At 36.6% G+C, this 15,954-nt stretch overlaps 1 protein-coding gene across 50 annotated transcripts in view; it reads right to left on the bottom strand.

The window, feature by feature from the left end:
• Nucleotides 1–15,954, bottom strand: part of KCNMA1 (potassium calcium-activated channel subfamily M alpha 1) — a 481,181-nt gene that overhangs the window by 206,900 nt on the left and 258,327 nt on the right. For 6 of the 50 annotated variants that reach the window (XM_040562756.1, XM_040562748.1, XM_040562747.1 and 3 more), the window contains one exon: nucleotides 614–637. The exons of the other annotated variants lie outside the window; for them this stretch is intronic. In XM_040562756.1, coding sequence (XP_040418690.1) covers nucleotides 614–637 — 24 coding nt within the window. The remainder of the gene's footprint in view (nucleotides 1–613; nucleotides 638–15,954) is intronic. 50 annotated transcript variants of the gene reach the window in all.

Below are 15,954 nucleotides of genomic sequence, written 5' to 3' on the forward strand. Positions count from 1 at the left end.
TACAATTCTTAGTATGAAATTTCATTTTAGTGGAGTTTTGTAAATAAATCCATTTTAAATTATTTTTCAATTTAGAAGTTGCACTTCAAAATTCTTCCCAGATTCTGACCTTAAAAAATTATGTATAATCTTACCTCTTGTCACTGTCACCTGTTGCTAAAATTGACAGCAGGGAAAGGTTTATCTTTCTGAATACTACTGGCATCATTCAGCCTTTGTCACACCAGATAGTTGGTGCACTCCATTTTCCCACATCTTGATAACACTGCAATTGTCTATCTAGTCCATGAACTACTTTAATATGCTGGATTTTTTAAATATATAGACCTGGTACACATTAAGTCCTATTCATTCTATGCTTAACTAAAGATATTGATATGTGTAATTTACATTTGCTCAAACTTTCTAATTTTATGGGTTCTTTTAATTCCAGTTCATGCACTTAATGCTTAGATTGCATTCAATGTATACACCATTAGGGTAAGCATATTGGCATGCACAGGCAATACAAGAATAGATTATAATTAACCCCACAGACAACCAAAAAAGGTGAATTTGCATCATGCAATGAAATCACAGCTTGGCCTGGACTGCCATGCAGAAAAAAACCTACATCAATGAGTCTGCAGTACGGCTCCTAGGTAAGAGTTGATATGAAAGAGGTGAGTTATTTCAGTAATGATGTCACAAGCTGGAAATATTTACACTACTGTAAACAAAATACTGTACATAGCACCAGCACGACTCTTCGGGGGGAAAAAGATGCTTTTGAAGAAGGACAAAAATTATGAGGAATAGGAGAAAAAAGGGAAGGGGGAAGTACAGTAACAAGTCTGAAATCTAATCCGTCCCTTTTAATAAGCATGTTATTTCATTCAATATAATCTCATTGGAGCTTTCAAAGAAAATCTTAATTTTCAATGTATTTTGAAATAAAATATCAGATTACATAATGAGATACAGGGCTATTTCAAAAGGTCCACAGTGTTCAGTAACTGATGAATAACTGAAGATAATAAATGCATAGATATGCAGAGGTGAAATTTTCAGTGTAGGGTACAGGATCTAAACCACACAACTTCAACGGATTTCAAGGTCAGAAAGAACCATTTGATCAGTTAGTTTATTTTAATGTAATGCTCATACAATAGATCCTACACTGTGATGGAAAAAAAAAAAAGTATGATACCACGTGTTTGTTCCATTACAGAAATATTTGTTGCATATTTTTAAATAGGCATGTTGATTATCAAGCACTTTTCCGTAATTATATTTAATTAGAGGCAGTCACTCTATCTGTATTGCAATTGACACATATAACAGCTAATTATGTAGGGTAGTAATTCATGGAACATCAAAAATAGTTTCATCAAGAAAACTAGTTTTATTTACTGTACAAACTTTTCAATAGAAACTACTGTTGTTCCAATTACAGAACAATAGCTTTTGGTATCAATTTTACTCACTTTTCACAGAAACAGAATCCACAGTCATAACTGGTACCTTTAGCTACTATGTGCTATTAACAAGGATAGGAAGGTGTTTCCTTAGTTGTATACTAAAGATGTGAACGTTTTCTTGGGTGTACAGGTATGCTGTATGTTATACATACATACAACATATGTTATGTACATATATGTACAACATAATGTTGCCCTGTGCCTTCAAATACTATTGACCAAAAATAGTCATCAAAACGCTGCTGGAACACAGAACTTGCCTTTGTTCTACAATCTAGTCACTCTGGATACGAGCATATCAATTTGAAAACCAAATTAGAAGAATCAAATCCTCAGTATCTGCTACTAATTCAATAGAAGATAATGGAAACTACAAACGTGAGGATCACTGAAGATCAGGTTAAATTCCAGTTTAACATATATCTTCACTACAGGTGTTGGCATATGAACAGTGGCTATTGCTATTAAACCAGTGTTACTCTTGGGAGATCAACTTATCAGGTTCAAGATGAGATTGTCTTCTGTTTTCAGATCATTGCTATGAACTAATCTCACATTAGAAAAGTCACTGTGCCTCAGGTGGAGAGAAGCTATCAACCAACGATTTCCTAGCAAGCTATAACAACAGAAGTTTCCTCCATTTCAGCGTAGCCAGAAGTCATAACAAAGTTTATAAAATTCATACAAGTCTGTTGCAAACTAAAAATTATAATCACTATGAGGGGTACTATAACGTTGAAACTAAATGGCCAGAGCTATTGACTTTCAGTAAATTAATGGAGCATTTTGCCCTGGAGCTTGCTTTCAATTCCTTGAACATGAAATTCCTTTAGTAAATGAACTATTGGCAAAGTTTATTCTGACACACAGGGCATCTGATTCTAGCTTTGTTTTCTCCCTAGGCATTCTATGATGCCCAGCAAAGAAATTAGATGGTCAAACTACAATCTCAATGTTATAAGTACTTCTACTTATAGACTCCATAGATTTCACCTAGGTTATTCACACAGAGTTAAGCATATTTGCCTTGCCTAAACAGTGACTGAAATTACTAAAAATAACCTGCACTGCTAGGAACATTTTAAAGCAAACTGGTCCTACCTACTCACTAAAGAAGATTCATTTGTATTCAGAGCCTTTTTGTCTAATCTGTTCTGAACACTTGCATAAACAAAGACTTGAGATCTCTAGATAGCTTGTTTAAATGCTTCATAGCTCTTAAAAACAGAAATACATCCAGTCCAACCATTATTAACTTCAATAACTAATTACAAGCTTTAATCTTTATTATTCTTAGTTGCTTTTGTTTATACTTAAGAAAATGTTTACGGCAACATGAATTTTTCCCTCTGATTTCAGAGGGAATTTTCTAACCTCTTGATGTCCTGGCCATTACTTGCTTTCAATACATGTAAGCTTCCAGAATCTAAAAAGAATACTGTTTTAGCATTCTGCTTTCATTATTTTTGCTTAGATTTGCTAAAGCTAAAAACTGGTATTTTAAAGAAACCTAATGATTAAAGCTTCTGGGTACTTCTAAAAATATAGTTTATTGCATGTTACACATTCCATACTCTAGGACACGTATAAATATTTTTCTAGTAATTGCTTTTCTCTATGTGCTGTTTTTCTACTGACATTTCACAATTTCCTTGCTTTTAGTCAGATGTGCTGTTAAAGTGAAATCACAATTAAACAGAGGTACAATAAAAACCTAAATAGACATTCATCTATATTTTCCTAAGTATAAAAAGAAGCAAAGACAAAACATTAAAACTCATTGCATTTAAAATTGAAGATTTATATTAATGAGACTGATAAAAATTTATTATGTAAAGTGGTACATAATGCTTCAATAAGGAGCCTGACAAATTTTCACATATTCCTTTAATAATAAACATAAATGACTAGAAAAAAAAAAAAAAAAAAAAAAACAGAGATATTCTCCTTGATATTTCACTATGTCACTACATTCACTGACTAACTGAAAATTAACTTACTCATAAAATTATGTTATACAAGATAGCAGGCTATGGATATTCTATTTTCCCTATGGTGGAAGCACTTACGCCTGATGATTAAAATGAAGATTTGCAACAACGGTGCAATAAGCAACCTGTTTTCTCAACATAAAAAAACATCCATCAACCAATATTATTGCAACTGTATTACATCACATGGTATAATAGAAATTAAAAGCATCATTGTCACAGAAGTTTTTGCTTTGGAAAATAAGTAGCCAGCAAAGGAGATTATTATTTGTTATTTCTATGTTCCATAATATAAAATAGATAACTTACTCATCGATTAGAATTTATTCTACCAAACTACAACAGACTACACTAACTGTTTAATGGAAAGCTAAAGAGATGAAATAATGATTTACATAATTTGAAAAAAAAAAAAAGGACTTACTCCACAGTTACTTTTCTGAAATACAAAGATCGAATTTATGTAATATCAGGATAAAATTCTACATTATAGATGTCTGTCTGTCTATATGTTATATCTGTATTCCAGTTCTGAGTCTGTATAAAGCAAAATATAAAAATTAGAAAATAATTTGTCCTTTGACAGTATAAGAACTAATATTTAACACTAGAGACAGAGGATTACTGTTACAATTATATACTGAAATAGGGAAGAAGCTCTTTCCAATGAATACAAAGCAAAGAGTGCCTTGAGACAAGACTATTAAACCAGCCCTTAGTAGTTACACCTTCACATACAAAGGTAGACTGACACCACATCTCCATCCCTGAAAAATTCTTAAGGGCTCCCTTTAAGGGCCACATCAGTTTGACACTGTATGCCAGGGATTTTCTCTATAATGTGCTTTTATACGCTGCCGTAACTATTTCTGAAAGGGCCTACCTTTTTCTCACATCTGTAGGTGGTTAAAGGATTGACATGCAGGCTAATAAAAATGAAAGAGAGAGAGCGCCACTACCTAGCTGCCTTCTGACCAAGAAACCACAGTTGCCCTTGGTCAACTGAAATGAGTTACTCCTGGACAAGAACATTGGCTTCCATGATTAAAGGGCTATCTTTTCACCTGTGTTCCCTGTGCAGGGACACCTCTGTCTTCCCTGCATTCGCTACTTTATCCACACTCCTGGTCCCTTTGCCAACTCAAACTAGAGGGAAAACCAATGTTATATTTTCTCTTGTACTAGAAATGGAATTGAAAAACAAACAAAAAAACAACTGCCTAATACCAATTTAAAACACTTGCATCAGTGTTTTCCATACAAGTGAATCAACAGTACAAATACTACTGACTGTTAAGTTAAAGCAAGGGCAGAAACCTCTGGCTCTGCAGAATGTATTTGGGATAAGATGCACAACCACTGAGCAGGTGTTGCATTTTTTATTTATGAAAGACAGAACAGAAAGAAATAGGAGATGAATAATTTTCTTTAAGTCAACATGGCAAAAGGGAATTTTAAAAATAAATAAAATTCTTTTACATTCTCCTGAAAGAGCATATCTGCATAAACACACTTGGCAAGATAGGGCACAGAAATGAGCTGGAAGCTTAGAGATAACAAGGAGAAAAGCAAGATGCAGCAAGTGACTTCTGACCCCGATGGCCAGGTTTCCAAATTCTTGACTAGTCAAGGGCTTAGGGCAGAATAAGCTAAGGAAATAGAACAGATGAGAATTGTAAGTTACAACCTATTCATGGAAACAAGAGTTTTCGTTATAACACAAATTAGTAGGGTTCTAAGTTGCTGACTGGGAATATCATAAAGACTATTACTAGAATACTCAAAACACCTTCAGTCACAAAAGTACTTGTCCAGGAAAAAAGAGGAAGACATTAAGTCAAATGTATTGGGGGAACTAGGAACAGCAGTGTACAAGGAAGTCTGGGAAAAGTTAAAGTAGTGGAGTAGTAGATAAGGTAGTAGATATATGGTAAGGGCCAAAACATGCTAATAGATAGATACTAATCTCTCTCTGATGATGGCTATAATGAAAACGTTTCTATTCAATATCTGCTTTTCTAAAAAGTAGTCATGTACAGCAATAATCATTAGCCGCTAAAAGGGACTAGTGTAATGGAAGACTTATCAGGATTTTGCTTTTTGGACCAGTTGGATCCTCAAGTATTATTTCTAATGTAAAGCACTTGATCAAAGAGCTTAAGTTAAAAAACATGTATTACATATTTTTACACAGTATTATTGATTAGCTTGTTAGCACACCCATTATCCCATCGTTGCAGAAACTTAAATCTAGTGGCCTGTAAGTAAAACACCCGTTTGAAAGTTTGTATGGGTTTTCTACCTTCACGATGAAAATGCCAAAGGATGTTTTTTTGTTGTTTGTTTGTTTTAAACAAAGTGTCAGACTAACAGACCTAAAATTCTGAGTTCAATAAGAGCTGGAGAGGAAGTTCAAATACTTGATAAACATTTTCACAAAAAGTATGCTAATGGTTTTATTAAAACAAATATGCCAACAACACTTCAAACAAAATTTCACTATTTAGAAGTATTTATAATTATTTTTTACTAAATCTACTGAAAACTAAGACTAAAATTCTCATACTATCTAGTGAAGTTTATGTATTTGACTCCAAAGCAATATGATCTTTGGGCTGAACCTTCATGTCCTGCTAAATTCAGCAGCAGTTCTTAGTGCTCAGTACTTCTGTAAATTTAGCCATTTATTATAGTGAACTCAGATGCTTATTTTTGGATACTAAACTTTGAAAAAATACCATTGAAAATTGCCATAGATTATAATCTGGATAATAGAAATTCAGGAACTTTTTTACTTCTACCACTGTAGAAGCTAGGGAATTAACTGAGAAACTAGTAGAATTAACTTTTTAACCAGGGAAAATCAGCTCCAAGCCTCATTAACCATACAATCATCACCAGTACTGTAAATCTTGTCACTATCTGAATAAAGAAATCAGACTGTCTACAGGAGGATTCCCTCCCTTTTTGATGTTTGTTTGGATGGAACACAGACTACCAGAACCATGTAAGTTCAACTTACCAACCTGTAAGTTCATTCAACCTCTTCTAGCAGTCTGTATGTGTCCCTGAGGCCTTAAAGAGGGTTATATTTATGATACACGACAGCAGTAACATATTGGAGGTTATGAATTACTGCAATTTCACTCACAGACATGGTTTTGCACTCACACTAAATCTGATGGTGAATTATAGCCTGAGGAAAAACAAGGAGTTGAAAGACATGTTCTTGACTGATTGTGACATTTCTTCAGTTATATACCAGTAAATAAACACATACATATGGAACAAACTCTGTGCTTCCATAAGTATCAAGGTTTGCAACCTCAAGTACTTTGAAATGACATTCTACCTCTATTCAAACAAAATTTTTTTTTGGCTTATATTTGTATGTGTGGAAATGCATAATTGAAGGAATTATAGATGTTCAAATACATGCACAGCTAATCTTTGTGCACCTGCAAAGTACAAACACTTTTTCATTTACAAATGTGGCATAATGGTTTGGCTTTGATTTAGACTGGCCATATGCCACAATTGTTTATGCCTTTATCTTTTACAGATAACACAAGCAATTTTATTATGTTAAAGTGAACATTGTAAATTAATTCAGAATCAAAATATTTCTGTGTTTTCACACAAATGTGCTACACAACTTTCATATTGGATGAACAGCAAAGACTAAACACATCATTCCCTAAGAAAGAAGTTACTATATTTTTCACAGTAAAAGGGTGTCTGTCTTTAGGATTATGCATATTTAAAAATCTGATCCTCTTCTGCCTAGTCATTTTTCACTGCATATGGTTAGCGTCCATGGACAGATATAAACTTAGTCTTAAGAGAAACAAATGAAAGATTTAAAAATAATGAAATAGGTATGTGTCCTGGTTTCAGCTAGGACAGAGTTAATTTTCCTCCTAGTAGCTGGTAGGGTGCTATGTTTTGGATTAGGATGAGAAGAGCACTGATAACATGCTGATGTTTTAATTGTTGCAGAGCAGTGCTTACACCAAGCCAAGGACTTTACAGTTTCTCGCTCTGTCCTGCCAGCGAGCAGGCTAGGGATGCAGCAGGAGCTGGGAGGGGACAGACCCAGGACAGCTGACCCAAACTGGCCAAAGGGGTATTCCATACCATCTGACGTCATGCTGAACAATATATGGGGGTGGCTAGCCGGGGTGGGGAGCCGGCTGCTCGGGGATAGGCTGGACATCGGTCAGCGGGTGGTGAGCAATTGCATTGTGCATCACTTGTTTCGTACACATTATTATTAGTAATACTATTATTATTATTATTGTTATTATTATTTTCCTGTCTTAATAAACTGTCTTCATCTCAACTCACAGGCTTCACTTTCCCGTTTCTCTCCCCCATCCCAGAGAGGGAGGGGGGAGGGTGAGCAAACGGCTGTGTGGTGTTTAGCTGTCAGCCGGGTTAAACCACAACAGAACGTCATTTAACAACAGAAAATAAATAAATAAATAAAGTTATTTAATCTAGCAAAGTAAAGAATCTAAATAGATGTGATTTCTCTGTGAATACACTGTAGATAGGTACTATGTAGGGACAGAATTTTAATTCAAGTTACTTAGAAGAAAAATGACTATTCACTGTTCAGGCTTAAATTTATTTTGGAAACAGAAAGATTTTTAACTATTAAAGTAGGAAGGTTATGGTTCAGCCTGTAAAAGGAAGGACAGAGCAAAGGAAAACAACCATTTTATAAAAAAATAAAGTTTGTTTTATTTATTTTACCAAAACACTATTGAATCTCTCCTCTCCTTTACTAAAATAACTTTTAAAGAATTCACTATGATCGTGAAAAGGATTTATATAAATAGCTATGCACTTGCATGGAATTTTACTAGCCACATGGTGTGAAGTTGATACTCAGAATATTAAGTTGCTTTACAGGTCTGCTGTCATGCTAAATTCTATTTTCATTGTGTTTTAACAGTTTTTGCATGGAAATGTTTACTTGGATTATTTTGTTTCTATGCAAGTAACTGTTCCTGAGGGAAAAGCTTTTCTAAGTACTAAACATGCATTTGTATATAATACACAGACTTGTCTGCATACTGTATCACCTATTTGCTGTCCTCTATGAATGTCAAAAAGAATACAAGTCTCAAGATTGCTTTTCAAAATGTTGAGAAAAAGCAATCTTCAGTATGACGTTTAAGATCTAAAACTTACAGAAAATGAAAAATCTGTCTTTAAATAAATGTTGTCATTCTGCCAAATATACTATAAATTTTTCCATCTTTGTGGTATTTCTTTACCACTAACCTGTACTTGTCTGCCTGTTTACTAGAATTCTAGATTTAATTTTCTTGTCTTCTTCCCGTCTTCTTTCATCCTGAAGGCATGCATCCTCATTGTGTGGTCGTGTTTTTGTTTGTTTGTTTTTTTTCCAGCATACAGAAAAAAAGGCAAGGTCCAAATGTTCAACAGGTACTAGCCCTTTGAATGAGACACTTATAATATTAGCCTAGTCTCATCAGTTTGTTCTCGTACACGCAAGTCATTTATTTTCATTTATCTCTTGCCTGAGAGGTTATTCCACTGATTAATCTACACAGGCAGTTTCATTCCCATCTCTCCCAGACTTGAAGCTGTTAGTGACAATCCTAATCAATACAAAAGAACACTGATTTACTTTTTACTGTTATTCAATCACATGCAAACAATCTCTTTCTCCATAAAAGTTTTATCTATGTAGCAACCAAGAGAGAAAACTTATTTCTGGAGTATTAATTAAATTTCCCCACATATCAGGTATTATTGAGCTGTGGTAAAAAACTTCCAGAAGGTTATCCATATTCTGTTCATTCTTGTAAACCTGGGTGGCATCATGCCATCCAACACATTTTCTATTTACTGATAGATTGCTTAGTTGACAAGCACAGACTTTGTCTACAAGGCAAAAATGTTTTGTACTTGACAGCTGTATTAATAATGATAACTAAGCACAATTAATAAGAACAATCATCTCACCAATTCCTTAGAAACAGCTTGTCCCCATCAGCAGGTACCATCAATGAGACAAATGATGTCCTAACAATTGGGACAGACTTCGCTTTCTATTTTGCAATTTTTTTCCTGATTTTTCAAAAACTATTTGAGAAAGACAGTATCTAGATGGGTAAACATAACTGATCTTTAATCAACTTTATAAAATAATCAAATTTTAAAAGTAAATTTTGCCTTACTTCCAAGATGTCAGCAGGAATTCACCCAAAGAGATCAATTTCACTACCACTGATGCTATTTGCAAAATGACATAGGTAAAGCCAATTTTTTTTTTTTTTTTTTTTGGGGGGGGGGGGGGGGGGGGGGGGGGGGCAGAGATTGTCTTCTGAACAAGAAGTTATTTGCAGAAATACCTTTGAGTGGTTGTGAGTGGCAGTAAAAAATAAATCTATAAAGCTGCATGTATTAGTGACGAGAAAGAGTCCATGAAATACTTAAAGTCTCAAAGGGGAGAGGTAATGGTTTTAATTTTTTCAGCCTTCCTCAATGTTTCTGAGAGATTTTTTTGAAGCCCAAGCAGAAAAAAAGGAACATATACTGAAAGCACCCTTAAGAATATATCAATTCTAGCTACTATACACTCCTTTCATAGATATGTAGATTTACTGATTCTTAAGTTCTTCTGGAACTCAGCCTCATAAACTGGGAGAAGGAAATGGTAAATGTGTCCAATGTCCAGTGTAACCAGAACACCTCAATTTGACATTCACTATGAACACCACAAAAATTATTTTTAGTTTAAAAAATCTTCTTTCATATAACAGTGGCTCAATATTTACAGGGTAGGTCTAGAATTTGAGAGTTAGGTGGGGCTCAGTTAAGTTGCACATTGTAATTTTCTTTAAATAAGCATGTTTAAGTACTATCTAGGGCACAAATTACAAATTTAGCTAGGGAACATGTCTATGTGGTGGAGGAACGTGTTTACCAATCCGCTGCCAAATTAGTTCATGTTTCCATCTCACAACATGACACCTTCTCCTTCCAAAATATTAAAAAATTATTGCTTTAACCAGGTACTAAGCAGCTATGGCAGTGCTCTGTTGTCAGAGAAAATCATGGCTCTTGTTTCAGCTCCCATAACAGCATGCTTATTAGTCATGGCTTTGTAAATTCTCTCACATGCAATATGTGAACAATTTAAGAAAAAAATCCCAAGTTTCTCACTGCGAGCATGTACTACAAGCTGAATCACAAAGTACTAAGGCACTATCTCCTAATGGTAGATAAAAAGTTACAGACTCTTGAAAAAACAATACTCCTAATGTCATACTGGCATTCGGTTCTGCTGACTTTCACTTACCAAGATCCAAAATCTTAGAGAAATTTGGTGTTGAGGAATACATAAAAAATAGACTAAAAATGGGCAGTCTTCATATTATTGCACTTAAATGAACCCAGATAACCTTATCTTCCACTGATTAACTAGCATGTGTTAAAATACCTCTTAAAAACTGAACTGAAAAGTGGGAGGGTTTTTAGTAATAACTGCCTACAGAGGAATGCACACCAGGCTAGTATACACCATAACCATCCTGCCTCTCCAGATACATGATATAACTCCCATTGTATTTGCCAATTCCCTATTACATGATTTTTTTTACCTGCTGTTGCTGAAACGGGATCTCCTGGAATGCATCCATCACATGGTCACTGATGTGCCCAACTGGCAGTTTTAGAATTGCCTGTGACCACTACTTGTAAACTAAGTGCTGGAGCAAGTAGTAGAAACAAAAAAAATCAATATTCAGGCAGCTAAAGGTTACAGCTTAGGTTGGAAGACTCTGCTGCAGCTTTAATAGCTTTAGTTTGACCATTGCCCAGGACTCACAGGGCATACATAGCTTACTTTGGTGCAGCAGTGGCACAGAGCAAGACTCTGAAGCTCATAAGGACCAACGAAAATCAGATTATTTTTTTCTTACACATCCAAAATACTACTACGAACACAAAGAATTTGTTTCGATTATCATCTAAGAGAATTTTCAATCAGGTGTGAAGAATTTCCTTGCCAACTAAAAGAAAGGAAAAAGCAGAGCAAAAGCATCACCTGGAGATGCCCTTAAATATCAAAGGGTGACTTTCCTTAGTCTGTTTTCAAAATCCTGATTCCAAAACTTGCACTCACACCTTTGTCAATGAAAATCATGCATGTCATCATCTACCTTGTTCATCTGTCCTTCTCCATTCCACCATTGGCAGAAGTAGATTAACAGAGCAGAGAGAAGAAAGAACCAAGTCTACTAGCAAATACTTGTTCAGCTTTCTGGGAAGAAGACTAGAGATATTACTCCACTATTTGATGGTCTCTTCTGATGATAACCTTAATTGTTCTTTTGCCCATTTCCAATTTGCCTTTCCATTCTCCACAGAAAGAAGGAAACTGAGCAAGCTGCTATTCAGGAAATACACAATCTGAGAACAAACACATCCATCAAAGGCAGGTGAGTCCTGAAACCCACAATTACCAGCTGGAACTGCAACTGCTTAAGAAGATCAGCCAGAAATTCCTGAGCTAACGGCAGCTGCTCAAGAGATTGTTAACAGCTGCCAAAAAGCAGCAGAAATCCATGGGAGTCCCAAATATTTTGAGAGATCTGGCAAGTAAGACAATAATCGTTACGTGCTAAGCCAGAGCTCTATATCCAAAAAGGTGTGGCACATTGCCTAAAACGAATAAGACTAGAGATCTTTATTTTGCACAGAATAAATGATCAAATCATTTAGGAAGGCGGTGAAGACAAGCTTTTTATTTCTTTCTTACATTTTTTCCTTCTCCTTTCTGCATGTCTTTCTGTAGGTTCTGTGCACCCATATATTTTAAAAGGTTCAGATTCACAGGACTCAGGCTTATCACTAGCTAATTAATAATGTTAAAAACTGTAACATACATTCTGTAATCACAACAAAATGTTGCTGTAATGACCAACATGTTGCAGGCACACTGAAAATTCACTTTCTTTTGCACCAGAAATTGTTTTTCCAAGCACCAATAGAAAAAAAATTATCTTGCAGCAGTGCTGCTATATTACTATTACATTATGAAAGATTATATTTCTTATGTATTTCATTCAGAAACCTTTCTTACATACAGATGTATTTCACACACATGATCAGAATTTGAACCATGAAAAGCTATCCGAGCCACAATATTCAATGAAAAGCAAAGGTTTGCTGTGGGATGAGTTAAACAAGTAAGGATAATACACTTGAGTTTGCTTTGTATTAAACAAGAAGAATTCTGAGGATATGAAATCCTAAAATGGAGTACTGATAACTGTAGGTAAGGCAAATGACTAAAAATGAACACGTGTTTTCCTCTAATAATTCTGCCTGTGCTGCTCTCCTCTAGATGCAAAATTCGGATTATAAATTTTTGGTTTGTTTGGTTTGGAGTTTTGTTCCCTGCTCCTTCCCCCCAGCCAATTGGACTAGAACCTTGACCTTGGGAAATTAGTGTCTACAGTAACACAAATACAACACTGTAAGAAAATGATTTATCAATCTTCTCCTTGGATGCCACTGAGAACTTCGGTGTTACATGATGTCCTGGTTTCAGGTAGGACAGAGTTAATTTTCCTCCTAGTAGCTGGTAGGGTGCTATGTTTTGGATTAGGATGAGAAGAGCGCTGATAACATGCTGATGTTTTAATTGTTGCAGAGCAGTGCTTACACCAAGCCAAGGACTTTACAGTTTCTCGCTCTGTCCTGCCAGCGAGCAGGCTAGGGGTGCAGCAGGAGCTGGGAGGGGACAGACCCAGGACAGCTGACCCAAACTGGCCAAAGGGGTATTCCATACCATCTGACGTCATGCTGAACAATATATAGGGGTGGCTAGCCGGGGTGGGGGGCCGGCTGCTCGGGGATAGGCTGGGCATCGGTCAGCGGGTGGTGAGCAATTGCATTGTGCATCACTTGTTTCGTACACATTATTATTAGTAATACTATTATTATTATTATTATTGTTGTTGTTGTTGTTATTCTTTTCCCTGTCTTAATAAACTGTCTTTATCTCAACTCACAGGCTTCACTTTCCCGTTTCTCTCCCCCATCCCAGAGAGGGAGGGGGGAGGGTGAGTGAACGGCTGTGTGGTGTTTAGCTGCCAGCCGGGTTAAACCACAACAGTCCTTTTGGTGCCCAACGTGGAGCACGAAGGGTTGAGATATCGACAGATTTGACCAGAGTGTGTTAAACTAAAATTGGTATAAGTATTGGACCTGCTTAATAGTTGCTAGTCACAATGTTGATTGCCTTAATCTCAAGTCTGCTGTGCCTGTTTTCCAAATTGAGTTTTATAACACGTTACTTTCTGTATGTGCTCCCTGTCGCGCTGTTTATCCTTTCCGGGCCCTGGTTTAAGATTGTTATGGTACTGTGCGGTGTAACAATGGCTTATGAAATGATGAGATTTCTGGTCATGACTCTAACCTGGTATTTGTACTCAGCACTGTCGTCGACTCTATACTTTGGAAACCATATCTCAGAAACTATTAGCAATTACACCTATTGCCTTTTTTCGTCAGGGAGCCAATCTGTGGAGGGGCTAGGGGAACATATTTTTTCCTACCTGTTCACTCTCCCTTTCTCCTTCACCACCCTCTTATCCCCAGAGCTAGTTACGGTAGTTCTCCAAGATGCTGAATATCCTTGGGATACTCAGACCAGCATGTTCTTGTTGTTATGTCTCCTGAATGCGCTTCAGGTTTTGTTTAAGGTTAAACAACTACTTAGGAATCTCATCCGGAGATCTGTCTTGAGGCGGGATAGTTGCGAGTGGCAGGGAGTGTGGGAGGATATGGGCAGGTTTCTAGAGCAGTGGGCACCTCCAGTGTTTTGGACATTCACCCCTGAACAACTGCAAAATCCTAAAAAACTGGTAGAATGCTTGAAAAAAAGGTGTCATGACTCTGGCAGTTCCAAAGTGACACAAATCACTGTAGCGTGCTGGGGTCTGGTTTGTGCCTATCAAGCTGCAATTGATGCTACTATCAACCTAGTGACAGACCCTGCAGCCGCTCCAGCTCCCGCAGCCGCTCCACCTCCCGCAGCTGTTCCAGTTCCAGCTCCCGCAGCCGTTCCAGTTCCAGCTCCTGCTACCCCTAGCCTGCTCGCTGGCAGGACAGAGCGAGAAGCTGTAAAGCCCTTGGCTTGGTGTAAGCACTGCTCTGCAACAATTAAAACATCAGCATGTTATCAGCGCTCTTCTCATCCTAATCCCAAACATAGCACCCTACCAGCTAGTAGGAGGAAAATTAACTCTGTCTTAACTGAAACCAGGACACACGAAAACCCTGCTGTGTTTGGGTGTACAAGCCTGCAAATTCCTGAGTTCACAATCTCAACTTTTATAATATATATTGTTTTGGTGTTGAAGCAACTTGTAGCTGACTACAGGTAATTTGTATAATTAATGTAACTGCACTACATCTTGGTGAATGTTTGAATTATTAGAAAGTATTCTACTTGTACAAAACCACATTATTATGACATAGAATAGTACAACTACATAATAATGTGTTAAAAAAATCTGTAGGGATATTTGTGAGGATAAAACAAATAGCATTCTGTGTCTGGTTGGTAGCTCACATAAAGGTATTGCCCAGGACACTTGAATTTTTACCCTCAAATTAAGGGTGTCCTTAAAGGAAGAACTAAGAGAATAAACTGAAGAGGAAGAAAGAGTATAAAATTTCATACATTTTTTGAGTTAACTATTTCAAGGGAAGCAATTATTTTAATCTCTCCTTGACTTGTAGGTACACTCAACATTAATTTTTAAAGATTTCCAACAATAGAGGCTCCACAAACTCTATCAAATACCAGGCAGAGTTCTCTGGTACCTCTTTATATGTCCAGGTTTAAAATGATCACCAGATTTTTAAATAGAAGGGATTTTTTTTTCCCCTCAGTTAAGATGACTGAGAATTACCAGCAGCTTCCCCCTCAAGCTTTCTGATTATTTCCCACGCTTGGCTGGAAATTCAATTTTATTTTATTTTCTATTTTAATTACCTTGAAGAGTGCCTGAACAGTCAAAATGTATGTTTATGTCACTGACATATCTTACACAACTTACTAACACTGTATGTATGAATGACTTATTTTACTGCTGTTCTGTGAAATGGCTGGGCACAAAGGGCACTTCTCCATAGCCCAGGCCAGTGCAGAAGAGTGGTGCCAGAAACAAGTCCCGCCGAGGGTCTTGGAAAAGCAAGGTGGCAAAGGAAGGTCTTCGTTGACCCAGGATATCTCAGGAAAAGCTGGCGAGTCAGGCAGCACTGCTTGGGATGCACAGAAGGGTCCTGGGCCATGTGCCAGCAGCCTCCTGGATCTGTCAGGCCACTGGGGCCTGTCAGGCCACTGAGGCCTGTTGGTGCCACAACAAAATTTCTCCTATGCCAAAACCCAGCAAGTGAATATTTAACCACGTTAAAAATTTTAATGGCTGACTTCAAAAGGAATTTTT

This window comes from Cygnus olor, chromosome 7 (assembly GCF_009769625.2).
Source record: "Cygnus olor isolate bCygOlo1 chromosome 7, bCygOlo1.pri.v2, whole genome shotgun sequence".
NCBI classification, from domain to species: Eukaryota; Metazoa; Chordata; class Aves; order Anseriformes; family Anatidae; genus Cygnus; species Cygnus olor.